Source organism: Phalacrocorax aristotelis, chromosome 1, assembly GCF_949628215.1.
Source record: "Phalacrocorax aristotelis chromosome 1, bGulAri2.1, whole genome shotgun sequence".
Classification (NCBI taxonomy): Eukaryota; Metazoa; Chordata; class Aves; order Suliformes; family Phalacrocoracidae; genus Phalacrocorax; species Phalacrocorax aristotelis.
This window is the reverse complement of record NC_134276.1, coordinates 165,058,663-165,074,308: the sequence shown is the minus strand read 5'-3', so window position 1 is coordinate 165,074,308 and position 15,646 is coordinate 165,058,663. Positions and strand designations below refer to the sequence as shown.

General features: G+C 42.4%; 4 protein-coding genes across 5 annotated transcripts in view; 3 read left to right on the top strand and 1 right to left on the bottom strand.

The window, feature by feature from the left end:
• Window positions 1–15,646, top strand: part of LOC142050762 (histone H4) — a 223,180-nt gene that overhangs the window by 145,921 nt on the left and 61,613 nt on the right. The gene's annotated exons all lie outside the window — the stretch shown is intronic.
• ART4 (ADP-ribosyltransferase 4 (inactive) (Dombrock blood group)) lies at window positions 1,267–5,310 on the top strand. Of its 2 annotated transcripts, none has more exons than XM_075079513.1 (3): window positions 1,267–1,750; window positions 3,055–3,718; window positions 4,571–5,304. In XM_075079513.1, exons 1-3 carry the CDS (start codon window positions 1,700–1,702, stop codon window positions 4,663–4,665), a joined length of 810 nt encoding a protein of 269 aa, XP_074935614.1. In that variant the 5' UTR covers window positions 1,267–1,699; the 3' UTR covers window positions 4,666–5,304. The 2 variants fall into 2 exon arrangements, with proteins under 2 accessions (XP_074935614.1, XP_074935602.1); XM_075079501.1 differs by having other exon boundaries at window positions 1,268–1,750; window positions 3,055–3,781; window positions 4,571–5,310.
• On the bottom strand, window positions 7,133–7,930 carry C1H12orf60 (chromosome 1 C12orf60 homolog). The gene has a single exon (XM_075089733.1). It carries the CDS (start codon window positions 7,928–7,930, stop codon window positions 7,133–7,135), a length of 798 nt encoding a protein of 265 aa, XP_074945834.1.
• On the top strand, window positions 12,004–13,955 carry SMCO3 (single-pass membrane protein with coiled-coil domains 3). Its single transcript, XM_075079486.1, has one exon. The coding sequence runs from the start codon at window positions 12,771–12,773 to the stop codon at window positions 13,446–13,448; it is 678 nt and encodes a 225-aa protein (XP_074935587.1). The 5' UTR covers window positions 12,004–12,770; the 3' UTR covers window positions 13,449–13,955.

Genomic DNA, 15,646 nt, shown 5'->3' with positions numbered 1-15,646 from the left:
ATTTTTCTGAGAAGTTACACACAAGGGCCCCGATCATGTCATCTGCTCTGTGTCAGTAGACCTCTATATGGGCTGAAGTCATTACGGCCTTTTGGGAGCTGAGCATACAAATCAGATTACAAATTTACTACTGGAATGGAGGAGCTCGATTTTCACCAGGTCAATGCAGGTTTAAATACCACTACAAATCCTCTGCTGCCATCTTATGGCCATTGCATTTATTGCCATGCGATAAACGTACACTACGCTGCTTTTGAAGTATTTGAAAATGTAAATCCTTCCTTATAAGGCTTCTTCCTTATTTACTTCATGCTACAACATACATTAGGAAGCCAGAAGGGAAAAATAGGCAAGTGCCGTAATCTGCAACTGGATTATATGCACCTGAATTGACATTCTAGTGGGGTTATTTATCTTGATTGTCAGGTTCCTGCTGGAGCCTGTCACAGTTTAGCTCCTTTTTATCTCCACATGAACAGAAGAGGCGATGCCTCTGAATAAATTCACAGCTGCTTCTCTGGACTCACTTTTGGCAGTCAAAGAACTGCTTTCTGAAATGAAGCCCAAGATAATACATCAATTCCAAGAAGGAGTTGGCTGCAAGAAGATAGGCTGCATTTATCACTTTGCATCATCCTTTGTATCATCATCTTGTACCACCAGTGGCTGCAGATACCGTCAGCATCATCACCTGGTGCAGTGTTATAGATCACTTTGAAAGCAACCCTGTATGAGACCTTTATGTCATCTCTCACCCTATTTCAGCAATATATGGCAAATGTTCTCTGTGCACAGACAAGCAGCTGCACAAACACTTCTTTTCTCAGGGAATCACATCATGTCTACGGGTGCCCCCTTCACCCAGCCTGTCACTAGTAGGCAATGGAAATGGTCTTCACTTCTCTTTAGTCAGAGCAAGGCCCTGACTCCTCCTTTTGGCTCTTTTTCTGTGTATAAGAGTTATCAGAGGCCATGGGGCTTCACAGGTGAGTAACTCTCTGCCATTATTTGGAAGGGTGACTGGAAAACAGCTAGTAGAGAGGGGTGAGTCTCAGGATAGAATCTGTATTTACACACTCATTTTGAGTGTACCCAATGTAAAAAGTTCACAAGGTGCTGCTCTGCAGTGGTTAAGGGTAAGATTGGCAGCACATTATTGGAAAGCAGGGGGTGCTAAGGAGGAGACAGTTATGTTATCTCTGCTGCCAGATGGGATCCCAACCCATTTCTGTGTTGGCTTTATCAGAATTCTGCACTTCTTTAAAAGGGCTTTTTAAGCTCTTGACGCAGGAGTGCACTTCACCTCATCCTGACACATCACTCCTCAGGAGAGAACTGTCTTATACCTCTCCAAGCCAGAGTTTTCTTCCTTTTTGACAGAACAAGAACACCAGATACCCTGGAATTAAGAAAACTATCAAGGTGAAGGACATCTACACCAACTGGAGTTGACGCAATCAGATCCTTCCTTATGGATTGTGGGCACACTTTTACCAGTAAATTATCTGTTTGGTTTTATTCACAACTTCTAAATTGCTGTAAGCATCTGGTGGATGATCTTTGCCTGATCATCACTAAAACCTGAGTGCAAATCACAAACTGCAGAATTTTCCCGTTCAAGAAAAAAGGGAAAGAAACAAATATAAATGACCTCTGCTTGAGCTCAAAGTTCTTTACAGTGTCTTGGGTGGACTCTAGGATGCCAGTACTGCTGGCCAGCCTTCTGTTGCTGATCTCCTTGCAAAGGCTGGTAAGAGGGGGTAAACATTATTCTTTATCTGAAATGGTGAAATTGCTTATCTTATGGAAATAAACCTTTTTGGGTTTGGGTGGGTTTTTTTTTTCATTTGAAACATGTTCTTTAAGGGGTTCTGGGCTCAGCTTAAAATCTTCTGCTTTCAGTTGCTCTGTTCCATTTCTTACTTATCCAAATTCCTTTTAACTACTTGGTTGGAAATTTCCTCTTGTTTGGAGCCAGATGATTTCCCAGGGTGTGTTTGAGAATAGATGTCATGGAATTGTTCTCTCATTTTCCAGCCTGTCTCAGATGAGGCTTTAACAAAAGCAGTGTGTTGTTGGATAGGACAGTTACAATATTGCTCTATTATTTGCAACTGCCTTTTAGCTTTCTCTCAAAGCAGTTACGGTGTTAGGGAGAAATAAACTGAATCCCTGTACAGTTTATGGACCAGTATAACTTCAGAAGCTAATAAAGGTATCTATCTTGTTATGTGTCTAGGCTGAATATTTGAGATGAAGTGAATATCTACTTGTAGAATTCAACTATCAACTGACTACAGTAGTTGACTAGTCTACTATGAGATCAAAAAGCAAAAAGAATAATGTCATAACACACCATTTCTTCTTATTATTTTTTATTAAGTAGAAAGGCTAGAAACAGATAATTAGTGTGCCATTTCATAGACAGGATATATTAGAGGTTATTTTCCTGTTATAGCACCCATTTGTGTAAATCCCTACTCATGTGTTTAGTGTTTATTTACGTGACAAGCCCAGCTGGCCTCACTAAGACAAACTAGATGAACAAAAGTTTTAGCACAGTGCTCCTATACTGTAGTACTAAACATCATTCTCTGTAGCCAAAACATGTCTGAGACCTATGATGAGACAGGAGGAAGAAATTCACCCAAGATATGTTGAGGCTGGACTGCCCTGAGCACATTGTTTTGCTTATTCTTTCTCTCTTCAAAACCACTTACTAATAATGAGCAGAATATTGAAATAAATGGACAGTGTGTCTGTCCTGCAGGCTCTGTACCCTCATCCTCTGAAGGACAAACTCTCCTGAAGCTTTTAATGCCACATAAAATAAGAACTCTGGCATTCTAGCTGGCATTTGCCTGAGGTGGGTCTTGGACAATAACCTGAGGTTGGTTAGGAAGGTCTTGTCAAAGATGCCTACCTGCTGTGCTTGTTCTGCCAATAACGCCAAAGAGGCAAGAAGATGGTAGGGAAAAACCTGGCTTGCATCCGTAGAGATACATGAAAAGTTCACACTTCTGGTGCTAATCTTCATTTGCTTCTATGTTGCAGGCTGTGTCCCACCTCATCATGGATATGGCTCTGCATTCCTTTGATGACCAGTATTTGGGGTGCAGAGAGCAGGTAATGGAAGAACTGGAGCGAGGAGACTATTTCCAAAAGGAAATAGCTGCTAACAAGCACTATTTGAATCTCTGGAAGAAGGCTCAGGAGGCTGTGTCAAAGAGCCCGGTAGGTCTCCTGAGGGAAATGCATGAGAGCCACGCCATAGTCCTCATGGCTTACACCATGAACTCTTCCCTCCACTCTCAGCTGAACCACGCCACGTCTACAGCAGGAAGCTCTCCAGAGCACTACAGATACAACTTCAATTTCAAATATTTTCACTTTTACCTAACAACTGCTATCCAGATAATGAAGCAATGGCAGAGGAGCAAGGAAAGCATGGGAAAACGTAAATGCTACCAGGTGTACAGGGGTGTAAAAGACTTATATATTGAGGCCACGGTAGGCAGCAGGGTGCGATTTGGGCATTTCACCTCCACATCCCGCCTCTGGAATGAAGCCCAGAAGTTTGGGAAAGAAACTTTGTTCACAGTGACCACTTGCCTGGGAGCAGATGTGCAAGGCTTTTCTTACTACATGTCAGAGAAGGAAGTCCTCATTCCCCCTTACGAGATATTCCTTGTCAAAAGCTTCTTTCGGACACAGCACGGTAACCAGCTGCATCTGCATTCTGTGGGGAATTACAGCAAGTACCACTGCCAGCTCGTGGGAGGTACTGTATATAGCCCTTCATGCAGGGGGGACACGGGACAGTCCAGCCTCAAGTACCCCAAGCAGTCCTCACCAGCTGCACTTACATGGGGTCACACTCAAGGCCAAATCTGGAGCTTGCCCACTGTGTTTGCCTGTGAGAGCCACACAGCCCAGTTTTCGGCTATTTGTTGTGCAACCTGGGAGCACCCCACAGTTCACTAAAGATGAATCCACCTGATACACAGCAGGTCTCAGGGTTCTTTTCAGCCCCCATTTATCCCATCTGCCATTGCAATGATGTCATAGGACAGCAGCATTTGGGTCCCTAGCATTTCTACTGCAAGGGCAGATGAGATCTGCAGGCAGCTTGAATTCAGACATTTATTCTGGTGGCTTGCTACACTTCAAGCCTCAGAACAAAACTATTGCTGCTTAGTCGTGTTCTCTCTCCTGTGGCAAAAGGGAGGAAAGCTATCCTTTGGCAAAGGACACACTGTGAGTCTCCTGGCTACAGAGATAACTATTCTGTGCTGGAAGACCTCACTGGGCCTGTTCCACAGCCCTGTCCTTCTGTGAGTCCACCATGAATACGGGACTCTTGCTATTGTCTCTTGGAACAATATCATGTTAATGCAGCTTTTGAACACAAAACAATCATTCAGAAATGAGAGTTTGTGCCTAGACCTAAGCCAAAGTAGTATGTAGCTTGAGGAAGTGGCTCTTCTGTGCAAAGGTTGTGTTAGCAAGTGCAGGAATCTTTAGGCAGCCAAAAGAGGTCTAACTGACTGCTGTCTTGACTTTCTTTCAGCTTCAAGAAGCAAGAACAGTGGTTCCACCGCCCTCGCCTCTGCTATTCTTCCTAGTGTAGTTGGAGTTTTCTTGTGCTTGGCCTGCAAAGACTGATTCTCTGGCTGTATCCAGATGTATACACTTGAATAGCGGGCAAGAAGAATTCACAGGAAATCAGTCTCTGGAGTTCTTGTTTTTACAGAAGGTTCAACCTTCCATTCCCTGGACCCATTTGGGTAGCAAGGCAGTTATCTATGGCCTTTCTGAAGATTAGGGCAGTGTCATGGTTTTAGCTGGGATAGAGTTAATTTTCTTCACTGCAGCTGGCATAGTGCTGTGCTTTGGACTTAGTATGAAAATAATGTTGATTACACACCGATGTTTTAGTTGTTGCTGGGTAGTGCTTATACTAGTCAAGGACTTTTCTAGCTTCCCATGGGTGCACAAGAATTTGGGAGGGGAGGGGGCACAGCTAAGAGAGCAGATTCAAACTGCCAAAAGGATATTCCATATCATGTAATGTCATGCCCAGTATGTTAACTGGGAGGAGCTGGCCAGAAGAGGGAGGCAGCAATCGCAGCTTGGCGACCAGCAGCGTCGGTCGGCGGGTGGTGAGTGGTTGTATCGTTTGTGGTTTTGGTTTTTTTTCCCCTTTTCCCTTTTCCTTTTAGTATATTATCATTATTGTTGCTATTATCATAATCACTATTATCACTATTCTTTTAATTTAATTATTAAACTGTTCTTATCTCAACCCACAAGTTTTTTTTCTGCTTTTGTTCTTCCTATTCTCTCCCCCATCCCACAGGGGTGGGGGGAGAGAGCAAGCGGCTTCGTGGTGTTTAGTTGCCGACTGGGGCTGAACCACGACAGGCAGTGACAGCCTTCACTGTATGTAGGCTTTCAGGAAAGACACACATGGACTTTGGACTCTCTACAGATCTCTAAGTACCTTTATTTTTAGGGAGAAAGAGTCTGTAGGATGCAAAAGGCACGATGGTGGTAAAGCCGAGTGGGTAACTGTGCAGCTTTGCATATCTCCTTTGAGCGCAGGGTCCCAGGGGACAGTAAAGTCTGTGGCTGCTGCATAGTGGTCTTTCCTGCTGCATGACTCCATGCACCAAAGCCATAGCTCTCACCTCAAGCTGACTGTCTGCATCTCACACATGGGGGACAGAAGCATAAAGCTGCCTTGAGACATGAACTTAGCAGCAGAGGATCATGAGACTTGCCAGGCCTGTCTTCAGCTTTCATTATGAACTTTAGCATTTCTTCTGAAAAACTCAGGCAGATCCTGTGTTCATAACAGTCCTCTAGTGGCTGATGAATACATGCTGGCCTTTTCATGCTGAAATGAAGGAGATCCTGTTGAACTCATTGCTGTCTTCATGGGTGGTGGGTGTGACTGAAATTCATTTACCTGCCTTTCATGGTGGAGGTTGAATCAACATCATAACATAAATTGGAACTGGAGCTTCTGATTTAGCTATAAACTCCTCTCACTTTTATGCATTCATTTAGCACTTCTGGAGCCTTAGACACCCAAGCCAGAACAGCTATGAAGTTCTATCTCCAAAAAATAACAGTGTTGAAATTATATGAAACACTTTCTGCCTGCAATTCCCCTTTCCAACATGCCTTACTTGCTTCTTCACCCCTTGTCCCTCACCCCCACTGTTAGCTCTGGGCTGAAGCTACAGTCAGAGAGGTTATCTCATTGGTCCAAGGAGACTAGTCATGGTGATTTAACTTTGCAGTGGAGTCATCAAATAATTGAACTGAAACTCACTGACACATTTCACAAATCACCCCAGCTTTCAGTCACTGCTGATCTTGGCAGGAAGCTGGAGTTCTGCATTCACCATCCCCCGTCCAAAACAGCAAGCAACAAGTTAGCTATCCAGATGAGATCTGAATATGAGAGGCCTGCACAAGCTGCCAATCAGCTGGTTAGTCAAAAGTAAGGACAGCCAAAAGCATCTCTCTGAACTGTTTGACTCTTGGAGCAGCTCCATGTAAGATTGGTGCTGCCATTCCATTGGAAATCCTGTGGCAAGGAACGCAGAACTTAGGCACATGACAAATAGTAGCATTAGAAATGTAGGCACTTAAGGAATTCGGATGTTTTCAGGTTTTAGCAGATTAAATAGAGTTTGAGGATCAGTATCTTGTGTATCAGATTTAGGTGTCTGTAATGGCAGAGGCCATCATCTAAATATCTAAAACCTAGCAACGTGTTCTGCAAAACTTAAATACTGCCCCTGAAATCCTGAGACATGCTTGCCCAGGCAGCTAAAACAGATTTAATACAGAACTTTTTTACTGTTACCTTGTTTTCTATCTATATTTCATGTTACTTTCTTGTTGCTCTTGGTTTACCAGTGATTTCAAAGAATAAGTTGTCAGAACTTGATTTTGACCCCTAAATGCTCAAAGATACTAAGCTCAGGTTTCAAAAAAGAATGAAAAGATTAGAAGCAACTGCTGCAAATACCTCTTGTATGTATGTTCAAACATGCCTTAACTCTTTCCTATGTGAGAATTGAAGGAATCAAGATGAATTTCTGACACATCAGCACATTTATGCCTCTTGCTTCTTATCTGTTATCGCTGGGATGCAGGCTTCAACCATTTTAACAAAGGTTTGGAATCCTTCACAAGGTGGCTTCAGCACTCTGAAAGCCTCCTCTAAGTAGTCAGCTGCTATTTTCAGACTTTTCTTTATGGATTGGTGTCCTCGAAGGATAGCCTGTAGGAAAACAAGAAGTGGAGAGGAGGAGGAAAGAGAGCGAAGTCTGAGCTGTTGTGATGTTCCACTTGAGGAGGAGCTGCCTTCTGTGGTACTTGGTGTCTCATTTTGTTGCAGCATCTTCACAATATCAGCATAGTCCATGAGAAGTTCTGATACTTGGAGGGATAAAGCAGGTGAACTCAATAGCTGATGAATAGCAGACTCTATTGTGTCAAGGAAATTGTCATGTTTCAACATCACTGCAACAAGTACACCCATGATGCTTTCTACAACCCCCTTGTAATTCTCATAAAGTTCCTTTACTGCAGTGATCTTTTCCTGCAAGGAGGTGATGGGACGAGCAATCTTAGCATACAAGCTGTGGCTGATGCTTTCCTGTACATCTTTGTCTTGTTGTTCCATGGTGGCTTGCATCTCTTTCAAAGCACTGACCAGGAGCTGCAGATTCTCTTTAATACTGAAGTTTTCTTTTACTGACATGATGGGGAAATTGGTGCCAAGATGCTTATTGAGGAGTCGGAATATTGTATTGGTTGAAGAGACATAGATGTACACTAAGTCATGCAGATTCTGGCAGGCGCTGACCAGCCTTTCTTTATCACTCTTAAAACCAAGGCGGGCTAACATTTCTGGAGTGGTGTCTGACTCTGCAAAGCAAGCAGAGGAAATCCAGAAGACACAGGGGAATAAAACTGGATATATTTTCAGCTAGTATGCTACATTTCTGAAACCAATATTACAAATTATCAACCCACCTGACCCACCCTCCCCCAAGACAGAAACATCCCCCAAAAAGAAAACACAGCTCAAAAATGAGCTCAGAAGCTCATTGTCAGCCTTTACAGGGGTCTTACCAAGCAGGCCAGCAAAATATGGTGTAAACAGTTGCAAGTATTGTTACTCTTAGGGCTGCCCAAAGTATGACTCTGACCTTCAGCATGCAACCTGAAAAGCAATGGAAGCGCTGTAAGTGGATTATTCTTGCCTTTTGGTGTTTATTGATAAATTTATTAGAGTCCTAGCAAATAATCTACTTTATATCATCCTTAGAACTACATTCCTTCTGTTTATATATACTGCTGGGTCCACAAGGAATTAAACTCATATTCTGGGGAGGGGAGAATAGACACAGCAAAGACAAATGCATCAGACACATATGTTCAAGAGGCAAAGCAATTGAATGCTGAGTAGTGCAATATTTTGTCAGGCTACAGTTTTCTGTGAAGCGACCCACTATCTGTCAGTTCATACAGTTACTAGATGTTGCAAGACTCCCTTGACAGGTGGAAGCACAAAACATTCTCCTTGCTTGGGCTTCCATTTTGACTATTAAGGAAGTTACATCCTGCTTGCGCCTAAGAGTTCTTCGAAGGCCAACTGCAGACACAGTCCTGGGAGAGCACACGGCTGAGGGACTGCTCCTGATTTTGTCTTTGCTTGTGCCAAAGCCCTGGAAAGCCAGACTGGTTGCAGCAGATGTGTTTAATTAGCTGCTGCTGTGGTTAGATGTGCAGTTAGATGAGTCCAAGCAGTTGCAACTTCCCATCCCACTGCATACTTTTAAAGACTCTTCTCTCACTGCTCAGCTCAAGCCTCTGCCTCTTCCTCCTTTCCGTTCCGATGGCAAAAGTGATCTGAATTTGTGTGAAATGGCAAAATTGATTTTAGCCTCCACTGCTGCTCAGCCAGAGCTGGCTCTGGGGCTCCACACCACTTTTTCCATTCTCACGGCATCAGAGGAGAGGACCTGGGAAACTGCAGCAAAGAAGGGTGACAGACACTCCAGATGAAGTCTTTCCCCCAAACTTAACAGGTCTGAAAGAATAGCTATTCATCTTCCCTAAAGACCTAGAGTAGAGCAGAAACAAAACTGCTTGCTTATTGTTTAGACAATTTTCTGCCATGTTCCAAATGGTAGAGTAGGGACTCTAGAAGAGAAAATTTTGCATCCACTGGAAACTTTGAGGTCCTAAAAGCAGCTTCCAGACTACAGAATGTGACACAGTCAGTTGCCAGCCTGATGAATTCACTTCAGTCCAATATTGAAAGAAGTGTTTCAGGATTCCATGGCTAATAACAGGAGCCACAACTCCTGTTGTCACAACCTTTGCAGAAATGTAATAGTTAAATCATTAGTGTTCTCTCTCAGCTCATCTTCTCGTGCTTACAGCTCTGAAAACATGGGGAGTTTGGTACTCTGCCTCTGGGTTGAATAGAATAGCTCAGCTTTCAGGGGAAAACAAGCTGGCAATTGCAGAATACTCACTTTATGCTTGATCTTCTACTTTCATCAGAGAACTCAAACGTTCTCTACTGGGGAGGCAGCATCCATGACCAGAGCCTAGAGAGCAGCAGGTCCATCTTTCTAAAGATCAGAGCATGAAAGATACTAGCTTGGATGAAGGCAGAAGTACAAGCTTTTGTTGCTGGGACAGAAAAAGACTGTTTTCACTGTGGTATCTGCTCTTCTATTTGTGTGGGACTGTTCAACTTTTCTTCCATAATTTGCAGGTGTACAAAACCAGTCATGGCAACAATTTGTTATTTCAAGGCACAGTTGAAAGCATCAGGTTTTATTATTTATACTTATAAACAGTAGAAATGTATAAATCCCAGTACAAAACCTAATCCTGTATCTGTATGAATGAAAAGTGCTGTCCTACATGTTTTATGTTCTGAGAACAGCAAGTAGTACCAGCTCCTTTCAGCCATGGCTGTGAGTACCTGTGATGGTACCTTTGTTGTAGGCAGAGGGATTCAAGCTGTACCTATTCTCTCCAGGAACAGAAGGCCTTTGGTGGACCTAACAATTGGGAACTAGCATGAAATAAACTGAAATGTGTTAAAATTGGAAGGAAGGGGAAAGGAGAGAAAAAAAAAAGAAACTAATCTGGGTAAACATCACACAATAGAATTAATGACAGGCAGGCAGGCAACAGGACCCAGCTGAAGCCCAGGCTCTGGATCCCTAACTCGTCACATGCTGCTGGAAACCACCAGAGGAACACGGGGAAAAAGGATGAAGTCACTGTCCTGTACACATTCAACTGACTGCAGGAGCACTCAGACAAAATCAGGTAGGGGGTCTAAATGTTTAGTTAGAAAAGCTTCTGGAGAAAATATCCCTGGAGCTGGAGAAATAGTCAGAAATATGGAAATATACGTGGCCTGACTAACTCTAGAAAGCAAATGTGAAAACTAGCAAAAGTGTTAATGTGAAGAGTGAGAGCATTAAGGGACAAATCTAGAGCAGTTTTTGGAAGTTGAAATAATCATGCATAAAGAATAGATGCTAAAAGTTTCCTCCATATCTGTCTAGAACATAAAATGTGCTATTCCTCTTAGAACATTTTGTCTTCTCAGTTTCTACGAATAAGGAAAACCAAATGAACTTTCAAGAAAACATCAGTAGAGTGGAAGGGTATAATATCACACTGAGTCAGAGAGCAAGGCAGCAACATCACTGAGGCAGGACTGATATGAATTCACACCTTGTATTGACATGGCTTTACGCTTCCTGAAATTTTCAAACCTTCACTGTATATGTAGTATATGTACTTTGCTCCTTCCAGCTTGAAGAAACAGAGTTTATTCACTTGATGGAGCTGCAAGGTGAGTGGCTGGAAGAAATGTACAGACTGTGCAAAATATTGTGGAAAAAATTCTCTTCAGACTCGCTTGTATTTCAACACTGAGACTAAAAGTTGGCTAGGGGACTGTTGAAATAATTCTGTTTTTCTACAGTGATCTTGTGGGGGAGGGTGTGTTTTGTAAAATACAGCTGGGTCAATGTCAGGTGATTTGCAGTTAGCAGAAAATTCAAGATCTACAAAGGACCAAAATGACACAAGGGTATCTTCTTAAAAAGGAAAATCTAGCTAGTCCCCTATGCATAACCATTTGTAGCTATAACTGTGGTATGTAGGCACCAACAGCAAGAAGAGGTTTATCCTGGAAAAATACAAAGCACTGCATAAAAGTGGTCCAGATTTGCAATAAGAGGTCCGAGAATGCAAAGTACCAAAAAAGAAATGAGTCATCCTTCTCCTTCATGGTTTGACCCTGTTTCAAGGCAAGACATATACATTTAAGTCAAAATCATGCATAAGCATTTTTACTTTGCAGCTGATGTGTTAACAGAAAGTGGCACAGAGCTGATTACAGAAGCTTAGTGCTGAGGAGTAACTCGATGATCACTGGTAACTCAGTCTCTTTGGACTCTGTATATTGACATGCAGGTAATGAAGAAAAAATGTATTAAATATGCCCTTTTGCTGGCAAACCAGCAACAGCTCAAACAGTGACCATAGGGATTAGACACAAGTGTTTGGGGGGAGGAATCAAAGAAGTTCAATTCTGCGCTCTGGTCTGTACAGTGATAAGGGAGGGACAGATTCTGCTCAGTCATGTCCTAGGAGCTTGGCGAGCACCTGCTGATATTAGTTCCACGCAGGACACCCTGGCTATGGAGGGAGTGTGGCTGCGCAAGCAGGGCTCTCCCTGCAAGCTGGTGTGTGCTGCTCCAAGGCAGTCTGCCATCACAGGCATCCTGCTGGAGTAGGTGGACCTCATGGTGCCTACACGGCATGCTGAACATCATGGGCCTGTCTGCAGCTGCTTGATGTCTCAAGGGAAAAAACAGTGGGGAATCAATTACAGCATTAGGGAGGTGAGTGAACAATAAGGGAGCGGGAGCAAAATATCAGGGAAGAAAACACAGTGGAAAATGTGTGTAAGGTGATAGACGTTAGGATGTGTTTATTGTAGAGAATTTTACTATTCTTTATGAATTACCAAGTGTGAGTTTATTAGTACAAGCACAGAGTGGTTATACAGTAACATTTTTTCTTGAATGTGAGGAGATACAAGCTACATTGGCATAAAATGCTCTTATGGTGATACAGACTGTGCCCACTCCACCAGTCATCACAGTTTTTTAAAAATCAGGTGCCACTAACTGAAAAAAATAGGCTGGTACAAAAGTGTGTCTAGAACAGGCCTTTCATATCCACTGCTTATTTTAGATTTTACTGATTGGATGAGAGTTTTCAATTTTTTAGTGAACAAGTCCAGCTTCTACCATCTTCAGTTTCCTATGTGAAGAATGACCCATGTTCATTTTACAAATCTTCTAATTACATATTTTTTAGCTATTACATTACATATATTAGCTATTACATTACATATATTTTCGCTATTACATTACATATATTTTAGCTATTATTATTTAGCTGAGTATGTCCAATGTCTCATAAGGTCCTTTTCTAATCATCTGGCTAAAGATCCCAAACAAAAATTAAGATTTCTGTATTTATAAATTATGCCTTGGGATTTGACTTGACGAGTATAAGAAGATTTGGTGAGGCAGAGACAAAGGACAGTTCACTGCTCTTTAAGGGCTAAGGTTATGGGTGTTGAACAGAGTAATAGATTTCTTTTCTCTCTTGAAGTAGACTATTTCTGAAAAATGGCACTGAGTGACCTCCTTTACCCAGACAACCCCAAGAGAAGGCAAGAATTGATCCATCTGCACCAGGAATTGCTTGACTGCATGTCCACAAATTTCCGTGCAACAAATGAGCTGGCTGGAGTGCTGAACGAACACCTGGGCTGTGCCATTACCCACATTCAGATGAAAGAGCACAGCACTGTCAAGGAAAACTGTGACATTATCATTCAAGCAATGAGTGAGATTCAGCGTCAGGTACAGAAGATTGATAGTGACATGAAGGAAAAGCTAGAGCCTGTTCTGTACCAGAAGCTGTATGACATCAAAGAGCCCGAGTTGGAGAAAATTGCAATAGCCCATAAAGTTTTTTCCACTGTTCTTGGAGAAGCAACTGCAACAGCTGGGATGGTAGCTGTCAAACTTCTTGGCTCCAGTCTTATAACTCTCACTGTGAGCAAGCTTGTCAGCCTCCTTGCGCAGATTGGGGCATCTGTTCTTGGGGGAATCAGCATCACCATTCTTGGGCTCGGCATTGAAATGATCCTCCATGCCATCCTGGGAGCCATGGAGAGGAATCAGCTTCTGGCAGCTGTGAGAAGCTACGAGGAGCACCTGGCTGAGTTTAAAGCAGCCTCAGAAAAGTACCAGCATGCCATATGTGAAGTGACTTCTTTGGTGAGGCAGCAGGTTCAGTGAATGGAGTCAGAGTTCCCTCTGCTGTTATGAGAGTGGCTGCAGTAGCTATGCCTGCAAAAACCTTTTCGACTCATTATGGTTAATGAACTATCAATGGCTTTTTTTCTTACTAGTGGCAGCAGAGCAAGGGATGTGACAGATCAGGGAATTGGCACTGAAATATATTGATAGGGAACTGGCTTATAGGTGATTCTGGGAGGCAATACTTCAAATACTTCACACCTTCCCTTCAGCCATTTTCTGGATTGCATTGTAGGTAACCTTGAATTGTAATTTGTACTAGTGACAATAATATTCACTGCTGGAGCAACAGTGGTGAAAAGGTGTGTTTTTTCTCTTACTGTGTTTCTGTATCAAAGACGGCAACATGATGGGAGAAAACAATTTCAACAAGCCAGCCCAGTCATCATCTGGAGGGCTCATCAGGACAGCTTTAGTTGCAACTCTTAGCATGGATTAGTGCTAAATATGATAGGCTGAATTTCCTGTTCATTGAACTGCTTACAAGGACTAGCTGAAGCATATTTAACTGCTATTTCCTGTCCCATCCGTGCCTACGGAGCTAGCCAGAGATCTTTAAATAAACTCTAATCCCAGTAGATTAGCAGATAAGAGAAGTGTGGCCCTGCAGGCAAACACGAGCCTTGCCTTACAATTGAGGGAAACCAGCTGTAGTGTTTCAGGCATGCTTGTGAATAACATCTTATGCTCAGTAATGCCCCACTCCTGCCAACCCACAGGTAAATATTTCTGTGCACAGTTGTTGCTTTGTTGATTGAAATGTGATTATACAAATGTACAAGTGTCTGTAGGATTACAGCCCTATTAATGCATTAAATTTATTTTGAAGTGCTTTACTCAGTCCCACCAATGTTGGACTACCAAAGCGTGCTCAGATTTCTGCATTTCACAATATGCTACCAAAAGTCCTTATTTTTCAGATTTGAAAAACAGAGCTGGAAGCAAGAACGTGATTTTCAGTCTTTTGCTCTGATTTGCTGTGGTTTGCTTTTTTTGCTTTGATCTTTGGAAAAAAAAAAAGTAATTTAAGAATAAAAATGTACTTGAATATTGTAAGACCTCTGTTTCCTGTACTTGGCTTGGTTTTTTTGGTTCTGTTTGAAAAACCAATCTTAAACCAAATAATGAAAAAAGATTAAAATCTTCATTATAGATGCAATTTATAAATTCTTTTTATATCCAGGATAGACTACTCTAGTAGCATTTTGTATAGGTTCCTTTTTTAGTACCAGCTTCCCCCATACTGAAAGCATACTTGAATTCATACTTGTCTATTAATATTCAATATGAGCAATATTAGATGATTATATTAATAACTAGATTGTGCCTGTGAAAGTAAAGAGATGGTGAGATTACAACAGGGAAGCTCTCCATTGGCTTCATAACTCTTCCATTCTGGGTTTTTTGTTTTGTTTTGTTTTTTTCCCTACTGTTCCCACTTTTAACCTTCTTTTCTGATTCCTCTTTGCTTTTGTGTTCAAAAGCCACTAGATGGTAATGCAGCTGCTGGCTCTCAAGCAGCTCTGCCAGCCATCAGTGAGAAAACCCAGGGTTCAGGAGCTTGGATGGGTGCCAGGGACTGCCAAACTGGGACTAGCACAAGCTGCAGACTGGGTGATGTGGGTCAGGAGAGGCAGTTCAGGGGAGGCAAAAAGCACTGCTTTGTCTCACGGTGACCTGAAGCATCATTTCTCCAACATGTGACATCTCCCATCTCCTGACACAAGTGGCACTCATTTTAGAGGTACTTGTTTAGAGGCAATCTCTTGCAGCAGAAAACCAGTATTTGAGTGTTCAAGAGGCAGGAGTTTCTGGCGCCTGCTAATTTTCTATGTGCAAATGTACATTCTCATTTAGGAAGAAACCCCACTACCTTAGTACATATCTTTGTAAGAGTGCCAATCACTGCTGTGTGAGAATAGTGGAGTCAAAGAAAAACAAATCTGTTGTACCTTTCAGGCAGCTTGCCCACATGTTCTTGAAAGCAAATTCTAAGCAGTGTCAGGGGATGTGGGGTACACAATGAAGAAATAGAGATATAAGATTTCTATTCACCTCTTGATAGATCCTTGTTCCTGGTGGGCTTAAAGGAAAGCTGGCTTGCCCGCAACAGCAGGTGTGGAAGGTGTCCTCATGCCCGTGAGATGTTGGAAGATGTTGAGGATGTTGGAGGTTGG

What these genes read in the sequence shown, in the direction of transcription:
- ART4 (XM_075079501.1), top strand. Translation starts at nt 1,700, where the DNA reads ATGCCAGTACTGCTGGCCAGCCTTCTGTTGCTGATCTCCTTGCAAAGG. An exon ending in TGATCTCCTTGCAAAGGCTG is followed by an intron (nt 1,751 to 3,054) that starts GTAAGAGGGGGT and finishes TCTATGTTGCAG; the next exon opens with GCTGTGTCCCACCTCATCAT. An exon ending in CCACTGCCAGCTCGTGGGAG is followed by an intron (nt 3,782 to 4,570) that starts GTACTGTATATA and finishes ACTTTCTTTCAG; the next exon opens with CTTCAAGAAGCAAGAACAGT.
- C1H12orf60 (XM_075089733.1), bottom strand. Translation starts at nt 7,930, where the DNA reads ATGTTAGCCCGCCTTGGTTTTAAGAGTGATAAAGAAAGGCTGGTCAGC.
- SMCO3 (XM_075079486.1), top strand. Translation starts at nt 12,771, where the DNA reads ATGGCACTGAGTGACCTCCTTTACCCAGACAACCCCAAGAGAAGGCAA.